Genomic DNA, 15,804 nt, shown 5'->3' on the forward strand with positions numbered 1-15,804 from the left:
TCCTGTTTGTTGGGGGACCTGCTGGAGGTGTGCACACACTAACTGAATAACTGGCCACTTAAAGTACATTAACATTTAAGAGAGAGAAGCAAAGAGAGGAGCTCAGCAGATTGGACAGTGACTGATGAACTGAGGAAGGTCCATCATATAAGCTGGATTAAACAGGACACAGTTGGACTGATTTGTTGAATACATTCATTCGGTTCATACATCTGTTAAAATATAAAATAATGTGTACAGAATATAAAGAAATGTTCTCATCATGTCTTGACTTTATGTCCTCTTCAGATATTTTATTCTGGTTATGAAAATTATGAAGCAAAAGGAGGGAGTCAGAAGGGATTCTTATGGAAACAGTTTGATAGAGGTGAGATTTACGCAAGAAAATCTGGAACTTGTGGAATATTTATAGTAGTTAATTGGATAAATGACAGACAGAACTTCTACTGGTCCTGAAGGAAACTGTTGTGCCAGATGTTGCTCAGAGAAAATTGCAAAAACACGACAATAAACTAAGAGTAGTAAATGTAAAGTGTATAGGGAATTTTTAAAAAAAAATGTGCTGCAGAACTAACAGAATAAAATAAGTACCGATTACAATAGATTAGTAGAAATAGGTTAGTATGGAACTAGAACAGAAAATTAAGAAGTAATACTAGCAACGATACTGAACTAATAATGTAATATTGTACACAAAATTGAAGTAAGGCACATAATGCTGAAAGTGATATTGCACATAATATTAAATGATGTTGGTATTATTGTTCAGTGTCCAAAAGAAACTCAACACACTTGGATCTTTGTATGCATTCATTTATTTATTCAGCATCTTAACAGAAAAATGAACAATTATCAACTTAAATGTGTTGTGAGTCAAAAATGAAGAATTCTGCTCTTAATACCTAGGCAAGTTTTACTATTTTAAGCATTAATATTTTTGCAATAATTTGGATTAAGTGTATAATTTCCATGTAGTTCCTACTGATCTGTGCAGGTCTTGCATTACAAAAACATGAATACATGCTCCTTAATCAGGGTGTACTTTAAATAAGCTAAATTGCCTGTAGTTTAATCGAAAGATAACGTAGAAGAAAAAAAAGCACTGTAAAGCATGCCTGAGCAGGACCTGAGCCTCGTCTGAGCAGTCAAACCCTGGAAAAGCTGCTTAATGTAAATATGAACCAACGCCAGAATAATAAATCATCCGCGGTGACAGAACACAACTGTACATGCAGTGAAAGTAACAGGCAGCAGTTTTGTCCAATATTTAGCTTTAAAGTCTTTGCAGAGCTCTGGTAAATTTTTTCCATAAACTAAAACTAATACAAAATATTTCATTGCAAAGGCGGTAAAGGCTAAAAAGCTCAAAATGCGACCTGCGTGGACTTTGTGACATCATTTAAAGATGCAGAGAAACCAACATGATGGAAACAGTGACTGAGCTTCATCCTCTGTTCACACCTCTTCCAGCCCATAATGTCTCCACAGTCTCAGTCTACACACAGTCACTGTTGGCCCAACGTATACTTAAAGAAAAAAAGGAGTAAAAAGAGAACGATATCTCACCTTTCACATAGATTCCTCACCTAAAGTCCAAATCCTCTTCTTATGGGGTCAAGGAGAGGTTAACGTCTCACTTCCCAGCCCACCCAGACCTCTCACATACTTGGCTTCTCAACAAACTCGCCCAACACCGACAGACCCACCATCTGTCCAGCTTTTCTCCGCCTGGTAACCGATGTGTGCTTGGATTCCAGACAGGTCATTCCGTTTCTGATTGCTTTTCAAAGTTTTTTTTTTTAAAAAATCATCAGATATTCAGGAGACTGAAATCCTTATGGGACAAGTTTGTTTTCAGTGAACTTATCTTTGCAGATAGTCTCTTACAGTGTTTTGACTAAATAATAGCTGATGCAGGTTGTTGTACATCAGGGGTGTCGCTCCTCCAGAGGGTCCGATCCAGTCCGTGTTGTAAAGTGTTAAAATTACAGACAAGACAATAACTGCAAATAGTACATTTGTAAAACTATAAACTTATAATAATTTCCAGACCCTGACAAGTTGTTTTGAAGTAAAATACTAGATTGTTCACTGCTCTTTTGCCATTTTGTGTCTCATTTTTGTAATATTTTGTCTTGTTTATTGCCTTTTTTGGTCATGTCTTTTGTGGTTTGTCTCATGTTTTTGTCGTTTTGTTTCTCATTTCTGTCATTTTATGTTTCCTTTTTGGCTTTCTTTTGTTTTTTGTCTTATTTTTGTCATTTTGTGTTTTACTTTTATTCATTTTTTTGCTCATCGTTTTTGTTGTTTTGTTTTTTGTCTCACTTGAGTTTGTCTCATTTTTTTGTCGCTTTCTCACATTTTTGTCAAATTTTTTGTCTCTTGTTTTTGTTTCGTGTCGTTTATCTCATTTTTTGTCATTTTGCTTCTCGCTTTTGCCGTTTTGTGTCTCATTTTTGTAACATTTTGTCTTGTTTAGGGTTTTTTGTCTGATTTTTGTCATTTTGATCATGAAGTAAAATACTAAATTGCTCAGTTCCCGATACCTATGACTAAATGTTTTGTGCCTTTTGTAGACACTATGAGTTTGATGCCCCTGTTGTAGATGTTTGTGATGACAATGAATTTCGCTGGATTTTGGTTGATTTTTTTGTGAATGTTCTTAAAGAAAATATTAGAAGTTTTACTGATATGGTTGTAATCACTTTAGATATTTTTAGGATTTTTTTGGAAGATTTTTACTCATTTTTTGAAAATATTTACAAGAATTGTCTTGCCAAATTTTGGGTATTAAAAAAAAACTTTGAAGGGATACTTTTAAGGAATTATTATAATTTTCTTCCTGAAGGTTTTGCAAATTTTCAGAATTTTGGGGAATTTTTTTGCAGAATTTTTGGATTTTTTTCAGACAAAGAAACAATATTTTTTGGTGCCCGTAAATGAGGACAACAGGAGGGTTAATACATCTCAAATTAGGAGGTTATATGAAAGCAAAAATCTATTTTTGAGTGAAAAACTGCTCTTTTTTTTTTTTTTTTTTTTTAAGCATATCTGGCTTATTTGAAGACACCTATGCTTGACAATCCTGGTAAAATATAGCTTTAAAAAAATAAGTTTTCCCAGCTAATTTTAAGATCTCAATATTCTGAATATCATATCTTATTTCAAGAAATCTTACCAAGCCATTTTTCACTTGTTCTATTGGCAGATTTTTTCACTTATTTCAAGGTAAAAGTTCCTTGAAATAAGTTTTTTTTCTTGTTTTGAGAGGGGCATTTTTTCCAGTGTAAGAGTTATATATCTTATCTGTCTGTGTTAGCATTAACTCAAAGCAGCACTGTTAAAAAGAAAAAGACCAAAGTAAAGCAGCCGCAGTCAGCTTCTTACTAACAGCTTGTGCAGCTGCATCATCAATGTGCAACCAAAGACATCTATTCCAACTGCGTGTGTAGTAGTTCCTCATACAGTGGGGTAAAAGAATATTGATAAACCTTCAAATTGTGTCTACTGATAAAATTGCTGAGACTGAGTTCACTGCTCTCCTGTGATCTGAACATCGGAGTTTTGCTCTCTTGTAGCTGGAAAAAAAAGGGCTTAAGGCCTAACCACTGCTCAACAGATATTCTCAGACTGGATGTATCCATGTCTGCACTGTTTCCAGATGGGTACAGCTGTTAGAGGAGCTCTGAGTTAGCGTCTGGTTAACAGCCAGCGGAATCTGCCAACTGCTGAGTGTCCGACACAAGCTGGTGTCAGAAATCCAACCTCAGCTGACAACACTGAGAGAGTCTGAAGGACAAAATCACTTCAATACATTCAGTGTTGAGATAAAAATGTTCCATATCAAAGCATCCACAGTAGGAAATTTCCTGTTCCTTCTAAGCTTTGGGCCCTACATTTATTGCATGTGACTATGCGGATGCAATTGGTTTCCTCTGGATTTATTTTCTGGAGGATGGAGAATGTTTCCATGGTTTCTCAGTTTCTGATACACTCATCTGGTTTAAAGAATTTTTTTTTGCATCTCTGCAGTCGTCCCTGAATAGGTTCTACTACCTTTTTTTGTTGGTTGGGGATGATTTAAAATTCCTCCATGAATGCTTCTCTCCTCTGAGCGGTCTCCTGATGTTGTTGTTGGTATGTACACTCCACTCACTCTGTATCACGTTGGTGGTTTTAGTGCTGTGACTCATCGGTATATGTTTGGACTGTAAAAAGATCCACTGTTTATCCACCACAGACCCATACTCCAGTCCGCTCAGAGGATAATAAATATTAAATGTCTGCCAACACTAACATTTTATATGCTGTTTATGGAGTGGGGATGCATTGCAACAGAATAAATACATCACAGTATAAGAAATGACAAAATGAACATCAACAACATCACAGTAGTTCAGAGAGGTAGTGATGTTACCTTATGGGCACATTAAAATCACAAATTACTGATGGTTGAGTAATGAAGTCAGTTAAAGTGTCAGCTTTAGCTTCCTGCCACTGCTCTCAATAGTAAACTTCATTAGTCATAACTTACCTCATGAATCCTCTTCAGTTTGTCTAGTTCTGCTCTGGACAACACTAAATATTTGTTTTCTGCAGCCGTTATGAACTCTTTCTTCTCCCTTTAGGAATCTCACACACTGGCGTTTCAGCACACGACATTACTAGTCTGGTTTAAACTCCTTTCAGCAAAAAAAACACAGAAAATCTGAATATTTGCTTGATATTTTCGAACCAGGTTAACAATCAGATTAAGTCATGATGCACGTTTGTTCATTTGTGTCAACACTGACTTCACATTGTCTAGGATTTCATAGACCACACTGTTGGGTTTGTTAAACAAACCACTGCATTTTGCTCATTTAATTAAACTGTTCTCAGTGGTGGGAAGTAACCGTTTACTCAGTGTACTGAAGTACAGTTTTAAGGTATTTGCACTTGAGCATTTCCATTTGTGCTACTTTATATTTCTTTCTATTCACTACATTTGACAGTTTCGATTCCTCTTCAGATGAAGATTGTAAAGAACAGATAATATAACACCCAGTTTCCAGTCTTTTAGGCCTCAGCAGTGTGTAGTTGGCTCACATTTCAGATGTGAATGAGTTACTAACAACTCCCCCAAACAGTGATTCTTCCCCAAATACTTCTTACATGGTTTCATTTCAATAGATATCCATATGTTCCAAAGTTCTAAAGATTAAAAAGTTCAAGATCTGTGCATCAGAATTTTTTTCTTCTGTCATCCCATAATAATCATCTGCAGACCTGCTTCTCATACAATTACAAATAAAAAAAAAAATCATGAAGCACTAAGTTGATAAATGCAAATTAGTTATTTTTCCCAAAAATCAAGCATTACAGTCCAGCTGCTGCTTTGAAAAGGTGGAATTGCAGACTGGCCACTTTCCTCAAACCACACTGGAAGTTAACTTGTCCCCGGATAAGACAAAGCCCAGATACATTTTCTGCAGACTGAAACAGGCCGTTCAGCAATTTCAAAGATTTTTTTTTTTTTATTCATATTGCAAGTGCTCTACAAGGGTGCAATTTAAATAATTCCTGTTTCCAAATAAATACAATTAACAAAAATCTCTTCACAACTGAAACTTTTAAGATGGACAATTAGATCAAACACATCCTATTTAGTATCACTACACATGTATACACAATGCATGCTTTTTTTTTTATTTTACAAAAAACCCAAAACTGCATGGCGCATGTTGGGCCATGCCAGGACAACTTCCTTAAATGGTTATTATCGTAATAATCAACATATAGGTTCAGCTATACAATCATAAATTACAACACAATCCTCAACCTGGTCACCATATCGGATCCAGCACACTTAAATAGTCCCAAATGTGTTGTAATGGAGTTTCAAGAGCACATTTGGAAATGAATGCATGTAAATATGATGAAAGACAGACAGTAATCTGACTTGTGTTAGGTATTTAGGTAAAAAACAAAAAATTAAGTTCTGTGATTTGAGAGAAGCTTATATTGATACTGGAGACCAAAGGGAGGAAAGTAGAAAGATCAGATAAAGGAAAGAAAGAAAAGGGAAACAGTTTGAGAGTGCAAAAATGTGAAGGGATGAGGGGTGGGGAAGGACTAAGAATCAAAAGGTCAGAGCACATTATATGGCTTCTGCTATGAGCATTGAGGAGTTTTTGTGCTTCTGCTCATTCCACTCTAGCGCTCATCACGACCTGGTCTTCAGCTGAACGTCTCAGCTCCCGCCCACATTACGATGGAAGAGCCAGGAATCCAGTCGCAGATCTAAATAAAGATATTTGAAAATGATACAGTTGTGCACAAAAGTTTATGCACAGTTGCAAAGACTAGATTCATCAGGGCAGTCTTGAGTTTACAATAACTGCTTCAACTCCGAATTTTCTGTGACTGAATGATTGAAACACAACAACAATGAAGGAGGAGGACTACCTGCACATTCTCCAGGAAAACTTATAATCATCAGCCAGAAGGTCTTGAAGGTAGTTGGATGTTGCAAAAGACAATGGCCCCAAACACACAGTAAAGTGGTAAAGAAATGACTGAACCAGACTCAGATTAAGATTTTAGACTGTTTTCCCCAAAGTCCTGACCTAAACCCCATCAAGAACCTGTAGATTGTGATGAAGAAACAGTTCTTGATCAGAAATCCAACAAATTTAGTTGAACTGCACCAGTTCTGTCAAAATGGACTGTGACCATTATTATTTAAATATTATTATTGCTGTATGTAGATTTTTGACAGATACCGTATTTTCAAAAGACCTGTCATAAATCTATGAAAGAACCAAAATGCATGATTGTTTTTTGTGACAAAGATGCATGTTTCTCAATCATTCCATAAGAAATCAAGAATTACAAGAGTCACTGAAAATGCAAGACAGTCTCGACAACTGTATGTAAACTTTTGCTCACTATTATATTTGGGTCTGTCAAATAAACGTACAGCTTTGGAAATAAATATCAGTCCACATGCTTGCTTTACAAAATCTACACAACAGGCTATCAAAATTGATAATTTTTTTGAATTTTATCTTCGTAGTTAATTACAGCATCTTCTATACATTATATCCAAAAAGTTAATTCAATACATACAGTAAATTACATGATAATGATGTATTGAAACTAAACCATTTAGTTGACATTGAGTCACATTTATTTAGTGCAAAATCTTTAAAAGCAACACATAATACAAACTAGATTATCGCTCAACAACCTAAACGAACAAAAGTGCAAGATGATGAGGAAAAATACATTTTAGTGCTTAAAAAAGAAAGATGCAGCAAGAAACATGACTTGGAATCAGCAGAACAGCTGTCCTTAAAACGCAGCGCAACTCCAAAGAAACGTGAAAAAAAGAAGTAAAAAACAGTAATTGCAGTGGTCTAATAATCATTTCCGAAGCTGTGTATGTAGTCGGTGTGAGAATATCTGTCAATACATATAAAGAAAAAAAAAGGAGCACCTACTCCATGTTGCTTTTCAGCTGATGCACCGTACGTTTGTCCAGGTATCTGCAGAATAGAGTGAGCAGGTTTGAAGGCAGGAGCAGCGGCTCCACCAGTGAACACTGAGACAGCTGTCCAGCCACCTGAAAGATCACGTCAGTCCTAAAAAAAAAAAAACTCCAAAGAATAAACAACACAAACAACATCAAGAACGTTGAAACCACCTCACTGAACATTGGACACAAAGTTCCCACCAGGTCTCAAAGTCACCGATGCTGGGCTCCAGAGGGACACCTGAGGACAGCAGCTTCTCTCCGTGGGACAGCAGAGCGTACAACAAGGACAGTCCGAACTGAAAGGAAAAGAAACATGAGAAAACCTCAAACTTGCCATAAAATGCAGCAAAATTAAAGCCAAGCAGCAACAAAAAGCACGGACCTTGTTCTGGCAGGCCAACGTAAGACACTCGTACGTCATCAGAGACTCCGATGACGTCAAATCTTTGAGGAGGCTGATGAGCTGACTGAACGTCAGGCCACTGATCACATTTCGGAGAGGAGGGTAGAGCACCGGAAGGGCCTGAGAGGATGTGAGGATGAGATTCATCCCAATCATTTTACAAAGACAAAACAAGAGGTTTTGACCATCGAAGCTCATTCCTGACTTCTGCATCCATAGATGTAGTTCAAGATTTTAACCGCCTTGCTACTGAAATTATCATAAATAAGCTTTGACTGCTAATGCCTCGCTAGAATAGGTTACAACACATCTAAATATGACATACAAAAGCAAGCAGGAAGCAATAAACCACGTGTAATAAAGTCATCGTCAGTTGCAAAGTAGAACCTTCAGATCCACATGTTACCAAGAAAAGCACAGTAAAGGAGTAAAAATGACATTTAAAGTTGCCCTACCTCATCTGAATCTCTGCTCATGAGCGTCGGCAGGTTAGAGGTCACGATGCACAAGACTTTCAGCGCAGAGTCGCGTTGGAGGAACGGCAGCAGACGGGCGACGAGCTTTTTGCCTTTTGAGACGAGCAGGAAAGGAAGAAACTCCCCTCCTGAATCTCTACAGTGAGAATTTTGGGGAGGTTTTATTGCTCAAATCTAAACATCAGCTTGTTGCTTATGAAAACAGTAAAAATAATTTCCCTTCACACCACATGCTCCACGTCCTGCATGACTCACGGGTGGTGCTGCAGCTGAGAGTAGATGTGCGCCACTTTCCTCTGACTTTTCTCCATAAACCTTTTTTCTTCTGCTTCAGACAGGACTGTGGTTTTCATCCTCTCCGTTTCCTCCACCTCCAACAGAACTATGAACAGCTGCAGGGCAGAACAGATGTAACAATGAGTTGGAGAAGAAAAAAATAAAACCTCACTGCATCAAACAAAACACTGAGCAGCTACCTTTTCTATTTTGCTGAGGATCTCTAACCGCTGCTGCCTGGTGTCTTTTTGTTCCTGCAATAACGAGAAGGAAGTGTCAGGGAAAGCAGATTGGGATTTTAAAATACCGGCAATTATGGCAGAAACTGAAACTCGCCTCGTGTGGACTCTGAGCTTGGACAGCATGAACTGCACCGATGGCCCGACGAGGAGAGTAGCATGTGGACACAGCAACCTGACCCAGAGAGCCTTCGATGTGCACCACTGAAAAAGAAAAAGACACTAAGTTTTTGCTTTCACACAAAAAAAACTATTTAAAATGGTGTCTTTTAATTTTCTGAATTCCAGTCTCATTGTAAACATTCAAACATGTGACTATAGTTCTGTTGGGAAAACCAAACTGAAAATTAAAATCGTGAAAACTACATGAAAAAAAATCACTTCTTTCAAAATGATTCATTTTTTAAAAAAAATCTATCTGCTCAATCAGATTCTGTAAGAACAAAATTCTAAACTTCTCGGCACAACTGTGAAGCCATTCGCCATCAAAAAATTCAGGGTCTTTTTGGCTGAACTGCAGGCTTTATGAAGAGCAGATAAGAGATTAGTATGAAAACTATTTATTCTATCCGTATTAACAGTATTCTACTGCACAAAACACTTAAGTTCTGTCATACTTTTGGCCATGGTTGTGCTGTTTCCATAGAGGTACAGGACTTCATATTGCAGAGTAAAATGAGCCTATAGTCAGTAAAAATGTGACAGGAGCAAAAAAACTGCCTGGGGTCCAGAGGGTAAAAGAATATTAGTGGTATTAAATCATACATTACATCATGCATTTACTTTTTTTTTTTTTTAGCCACGACTAACAACAGCCTTTAACACTGAGGCCTCCACACTTACAAGTGTTTTTTTTTTTTTTTAAAACAGCTGCGTATTGTGTCATTACATAGTTTGTCCAGCAGAGCAACTCCAGTGCTGTTGTTTGCAGCACATGTAGCAGAGTGCATGGTGGTGTGGAGTCATTATGATTTACTTCAGAACTCAAGTGGCTTTGTCAAGATGACAAGAGGACAACCTGGTGTGTAGGAGTCTGTTTTTGTGATGTATGGAGTGGTGAGTTTGGGGGGCTCCCTCTTGCTCCTGATGCCCAGCTCCTCCTCGGCCATCTTGGCTTCTTTTCGGCGATAGTACTCCTGGGACAAAGTTGAAATACACCAGTGGTTAGACTTCACTTTTGTTTGGGATCATGAAGGGCTGCCAGTGGATTATTTGACTCTAAAGTAGGGGTGTCAGATTCATCTTAGTTCAGGGGCCACATTCAGCCCAATTTTAACTGAAGTGGGCCGGACCAGTAAAATCACAGCATAATAATCTATAAATAACCACAACTCCAAATGTTTCCTTTGTTTTAGTGCAAAAAAGCTCAGTCTGAAAATGTTCACATTTAAGGAATTATCTTAAATGATACAGTATTTTACTTTATGATCAATACGACAAGTCAGACAAAAAAAACAACGAAAACAAGAGAAAATAGCACAAAAAATGAGACGCAAATATGACTGAAACAAGACACAAAACAAAAATAATGAGAGAAACCACACAGAACAAAACAAAAGAGAAAAAAAACTGACAAAAAAGTTACAAAGTGACCAAAAAAATGGACAACAAAAATGAGATAAAAAGTGACAAGAGCAAGAAACAAAATGACAAGTAGACAAATGACAAACGACACAAAACGCATAAAGCAAAACACAAAACAACAAAAAATAGAAACAAAACAACAAAAACATGAGATAAACAACAAAAGTCAGCCAAAAAACAACAAAAGCAAGACAAAAGATTACAAAAATGAAAATAAGACACAAAATCTAGTATTTTACTTTATGATCAAAACAATTTGTCATAGTGTACAAATTATTTATAGTTTTACAATTTTACAATCTGCAGTTAATGTCTTCTGGAATTTTTACACTTTGAGGGCTGGATTGGACCCTCTGGAGGACCGGCTTTGGCTCACAGGCCACATGTTGGATACCCCTGCTCTCAAGCAATAGTAAATAACATGAAGACAGGTGAGCAGAGCTTTTATTTTCCTACCTGGTAATAGTAGTCCTCCAGGTAAGGATTCTCACTCTGCAGTTGAATCATCTGCAGGCGGATGATCCACTCCTTCTCTTTCCCCGTCATTAAATTGCAGTAAGGATCCCAGCCCTCCGACTTTCTATAAGCAGGTCAGATGTTTTCTGTAAATAGAGCTAACTCACAACATAAAGCATTCAAATCGTTCACAGGATGTAGCACCTACCTTTGGAACATGTGTTGTTTTTGACTGAGTAGTCGTTTATGTTGGGGATGGAGCTGTGTGACAGGACCAGGGTACCTGCTGGCCAAAGAGAGGGTTCAAAATTAAAAACATTAGCTCCCATTAAATTTGATTACTCTGACTGTGTTACATGTACACAGTCAGAGTACACAGGCCTCTTTATCTTTATGCAATTTCTCGCAATACAGTTTGAAAACTTGCACTACACTTTCTCTCCTCCATCATTTATCTCCACTACTTCTATTTTACAATCAAAATACACATCATTGTCCCAGACTGTGTAAAAATTATGCACACCAAGTCGATTAAGAGTGTTTTATATGCTCTCGTGGGGTGAGCCAGACTGTCAGATCATAGATTTGCTTGACAAAAATTTCAGTCCACAAACCAAACATCTGGAATCCCTGTGATATCCATGACATCACCTGAGATGCTGCACTGGATTAGACGAGGGGCTGTAGAAGGGCGACGGCCTCGGCGAGTTGGCGCCAAAGCGAAGTTGCATCATCTTGGGGGTCAGAGGCTGAGGGGTGGAGGGGCATGGCTGGTTGGGAGGAAACATGAAGCCCCCTGTCTGAGTCAATACAAAGTGATGCCATGAGTGAAGTCAAACAAACATCTGTAACCACATCTGTGTTTATGTGTCCGTAACAGTCAGACTCTTGGTGGAATAAACCTGGTTGTAAAGCTGTCGTGGGGTCAGAGGTTGACGGGAGAAGACGGGAGACACTGGTGCCATGGGGGCATGCATCTGCAAAAAGAAAGCAAGATTCAGGGATGAAGGATGAAGAAGAGCGTTTTCATTTAAAGAGGCGCTGGAGGTACATTTTCGTAAACTTCCTGCTTGCCTTTTCCCCCTCATTAATATCTGTGTTAAGCTAACGGAGTACTCATAGATGGAGTGACTCTTGGCAAAAAAGCAAAAACTACCTCAGTACCTAAATGAAAGAATCCAAGTCTACGTGTGTGTGTGTCTGTTCTTCATATAGCTCGACAACTGTACATTGGTTATACTTCATAGCTGGCAGGTGCATTAGAGGGGAGCTCAGGAAGTCCAGTGTCAAGTTTGAAACAGATGGGATGAACAGTGGCCATTTCCTGGGGCTTTTTGGGGGTCCTCAACAGGCCTGCGGCTGTCTGTGTGTAAAGTCTAACGCTTTGGCCACATTGAACATTGAGCAGACTGCGGCACACCAACAGTGTCGAGTTGTGGCAAAACATGAGGGTGAGACTTCATTTTGGGGTCGTTGCATCTTCTTGCACTGTGAAACTTGCGAATATGCTTTTCACCAAGTTTGTGTAGAATGGGAGCATCACCATCTACGGACCAGTAGACTGTGTTGGGATAAAGCTACTTAGCAACCATCAGCTAGTTCTAGCAAATAAATACTAATCAAGACTCCAAAGTAGAGGCCCTGTTTGACACGTTTTTTGTATCCTAGTAGTTAAAAAAAAAACAAAGACACATTTTGGCTCATTCCTGTGCAAAAGGGCTACATGCACCTCTTGTAAAAACTATAATTAGAAAACTGGTCTATATATATGCAGAGCAGATCTCCATGGCACATATGCACCAGCCTACTGTAGCTGCTTTTATTGACTACAGTAGAATCATGTTCAGTTTAGTCACTGGGTAAGTTGCCCGTTGCACTGCAATGATGGAATTTTCCGATTAGAACCACACAGACATCGGCAGAACTAGTTTATTCACATATAAGTATCTAATAAGACTTAGTTTTCCACCTGAGATGGCCCTCTATGGCCAAACTGCCTCCTGGCGAAGGATCCTCTGGGTTCTGCCCTCCTGCCCCGGAAGGTGGAGGCAGGATACGGCAAATCCATGAAGCTGGAGTTCAGGTGTTGACCTCTGCCTCTGTGACCAATCACACACACTATAGCACTATCCTACGAGACAAAAATTAAATAAGACTTGAGATAAAAGTACTCCTGTTTAACCTCCTATCTTATATACTACAACAAGTTCTTTGATGCTCTTAACCTGAAGTACTGATCCTGAGATTCTTCTGGTCTTTCTGTAAGATGGTGACAACCTCTGAGGATAAAAACAAACTGGGGTAAGAAACTTCAGCAGCACAAAGTGTAGTAAAAAAAGAAGCTATCCCAAGTTGACACTTACATCATACTCAAAGTTGCTCCGGTACATGGCGCTCCCATAGTCCACTATGGCACTGTCAAGACTCTGAAAGGCAAAAACAGACCAGAATGAAACCAGCTGCCGTGACGGGATCCATCCAGTTTTCAGACAATAAATAAATGCATCGTTGTCACCTTGAGGCTCGGTCGTCCCTCCACTATCCTCATCACAGCTGGGTCCTCGAACATCTGGCCCCTGCCCAGCCCTCCCCTCTGTCCCCGGAATCTGCCAGGATGCCCTGGGGCAGTCCGGGGCAAATACTGTGGCTTCTGTCTGGGAGGGGAGGGGACTCTGCGAGGGGAGGGGACTCTGCGAGGGGACGGAGGTTTGGGGTCTGGTGGTGGCGTTGGAGGCGACGGTTTCCCAAACTGAAGGTCGTCACCGTGTCCATCAGTGGTTCCATGTGAATCTAGATCTACAAGACAGACACATGCAGAGACGCAGTCAGAGCGAAGCTTGTAAAGATGCTGCTAAGAAACACGAATGACGGACATTTCATTTTTAAATGGTTGCTTACATGGCGTCTTACAACCCAAAAAAATATTAGTTTGTAGCGTGACTGGGATTGACATTAAAGACAATATTACGGCATTGTTTTTGATGGATCAGGAATTTGTGTCAGCAGACATGTCAAATTTAGACTGTAATTAGCATGATTTAGAGATGAGTTTCTATATGCAGTCTTTCCAGTTATGCTAAAAAACTTAATTTTCTAAATCGGAATTTGTCGTTTTATGTTTGACAATAACATGTAATATTTACAGTATTTAAACTGATACAGAAAATTTCATTATTTTACAAATACTTGCCATTATTTGAAAGAAATAAGTATGTTAAGGAATGAAAAATGGGAAGTTATTTCATTAACTTTTTTCATATTTTTTGCATAATTCTGTTTTTGTTAAAGTACAGGCAATATCTAGAAAGCAATAATTTACATGCTGATTGTTTAAAAACATTGTTTTTTAAAGCTGTATCAATGTCCACATCAAAACTGATTGACCATAAGATTGACCATAAAATGACAGTTTTAATTTATTTTAATCAGCTAAAAACTTCATTATTTTACAAATATTTTCTGTTGTGTTGACAGACGTTACAGTATTCCACCGTTTAACACATTTTTGTTGCACATTTGCTTCCAGATTTTTTCCCAGTGTATAATCTTCAGTAGTCAACCCACATGATGAAAATCAAGAAATTTAGTTTTGGCAAATGAAAAATTGCAACAGGAGTTCAACTGATCCTTTAAAGCTATTTCAGGTCGTAAAAACAATTGGATTGGTTGCAATCTGGAGGACAGAAGTAGCAGAACAACCTTCTACATATTCTCTGGTGACTAACGCGGACGCATGTACACACCCATCCCAAACGTCTCCTCATTGTAGACGTTGATCTCCTCGTCCTCCTCAGCCATGGCCTGCAGAAGTCCGCAGTCCATCTCCGTGCCATCCTCTCCATCACTCCACTCCTCTCCTTTCTCAGGCCACTCAGGCGCGCACACCTGTGCTGCGTTCTGCGTGGATGGAGACAACGTGGTGCTGAATTTTCACTTTACGCACGATTTCAGCAGCAAAGCCACATGCAGAGGCCCGCCATAAAATTACAGCATGCCTCTAAAAACCTAACAATTCCACTCATTGTAAGTTTACATCACTATTGCACATCATTTTGCTATTTTCAGCACGCAGCAGGTGCCTGACGGGCTTAAATTGGCACCTCTTGCTCCGTAGAGCTCCATTCACACATGTAAAAGTCGCAGAACTTACTTGTTGCTGTTCTGAATCACACATCGTGTATTTTTTCAACACTACAAGCCGACAGCTCGGTGACTTTCCTGTCCAGGTTCCCTGCTTTCTGTCGTCAGACAACGTGGACACGCTCATTAACTTTTAAACGAACTCACCTGTGGACGCAGAGGCGTGGACACGTCACGACTCATCTGACCTGAAGCCGCATATTTCACGTGGGTTCTGATTTGTGCAAGGATTTTGTTATATTCTGTCCCTTCTCATTACCAAACCTGGATATCCTGAGTTTCAACAGATTTTGTTCAGTTCTTCTGGCAAAAGCAGTGGGAGAATATTGACCTCTGGTGGCCAACGTTGATATTACTTCACACTTTTCTGCACAAAGTAGTCACAAATCTGCACTTTAGATGCACTTAAATACACAAAAATTGCGCGTTTTATTCCTATCTATATTATGCAAGTTTTGACAGATTTGGCCATATATCAGTCAGAAGTTTGAGTTATAGGAATAAAATGTCCTATAAATCAGGCGAATGTGTGCATCATGATTAAAACTGATTTATGGGGTGAAAAAAATCTCCCAAATTATCTTTGTAAATACATTTGAGCATAAAATGTCAACAAATTTTTTTTTTTTTAAATTATTGACTTTTTGTAATGATCAGGTTTATGGTCTGAAAATGTATGCATTGGTATTTTTGGTCTTTCAGCCCACTTTC

At 38.7% G+C, this 15,804-nt stretch overlaps 1 protein-coding gene across 2 annotated transcripts; it reads right to left on the reverse strand.

The window, feature by feature from the left end:
• Nucleotides 1-5,502: 5,502 nt before the first annotated feature.
• patl2 (PAT1 homolog 2) lies at nucleotides 5,503-15,376 on the reverse strand. 2 transcript variants are annotated; one of them, XM_035948327.2, is made up of 19 exons: nucleotides 15,241-15,376; nucleotides 14,697-14,850; nucleotides 13,469-13,749; nucleotides 13,317-13,379; nucleotides 13,179-13,232; nucleotides 12,923-13,084; nucleotides 11,856-11,930; nucleotides 11,605-11,753; nucleotides 11,162-11,236; nucleotides 10,954-11,077; nucleotides 9,932-10,049; nucleotides 9,011-9,117; nucleotides 8,875-8,928; nucleotides 8,654-8,790; nucleotides 8,378-8,534; nucleotides 7,902-8,042; nucleotides 7,718-7,815; nucleotides 7,485-7,625; nucleotides 5,503-6,282 (listed from the first exon to the last, which is right to left on the reverse strand). In XM_035948327.2, the coding sequence occupies exons 1-19, from the start codon at nucleotides 15,274-15,276 to the stop codon at nucleotides 6,249-6,251; spliced, it is 2,160 nt and encodes a 719-aa protein (XP_035804220.2). In that variant the 5' UTR covers nucleotides 15,277-15,376; the 3' UTR covers nucleotides 5,503-6,248. The 2 variants fall into 2 exon arrangements, with proteins under 2 accessions (XP_035804220.2, XP_023126373.2); XM_023270605.3 differs by lacking the exon at nucleotides 15,241-15,376 and adding an exon at nucleotides 15,104-15,236.
• Nucleotides 15,377-15,804: the final 428 nt, after the last annotated feature.

This window comes from Amphiprion ocellaris, chromosome 18 (assembly GCF_022539595.1).
Source record: "Amphiprion ocellaris isolate individual 3 ecotype Okinawa chromosome 18, ASM2253959v1, whole genome shotgun sequence".
NCBI classification, from domain to species: domain Eukaryota; kingdom Metazoa; phylum Chordata; class Actinopteri; family Pomacentridae; genus Amphiprion; species Amphiprion ocellaris.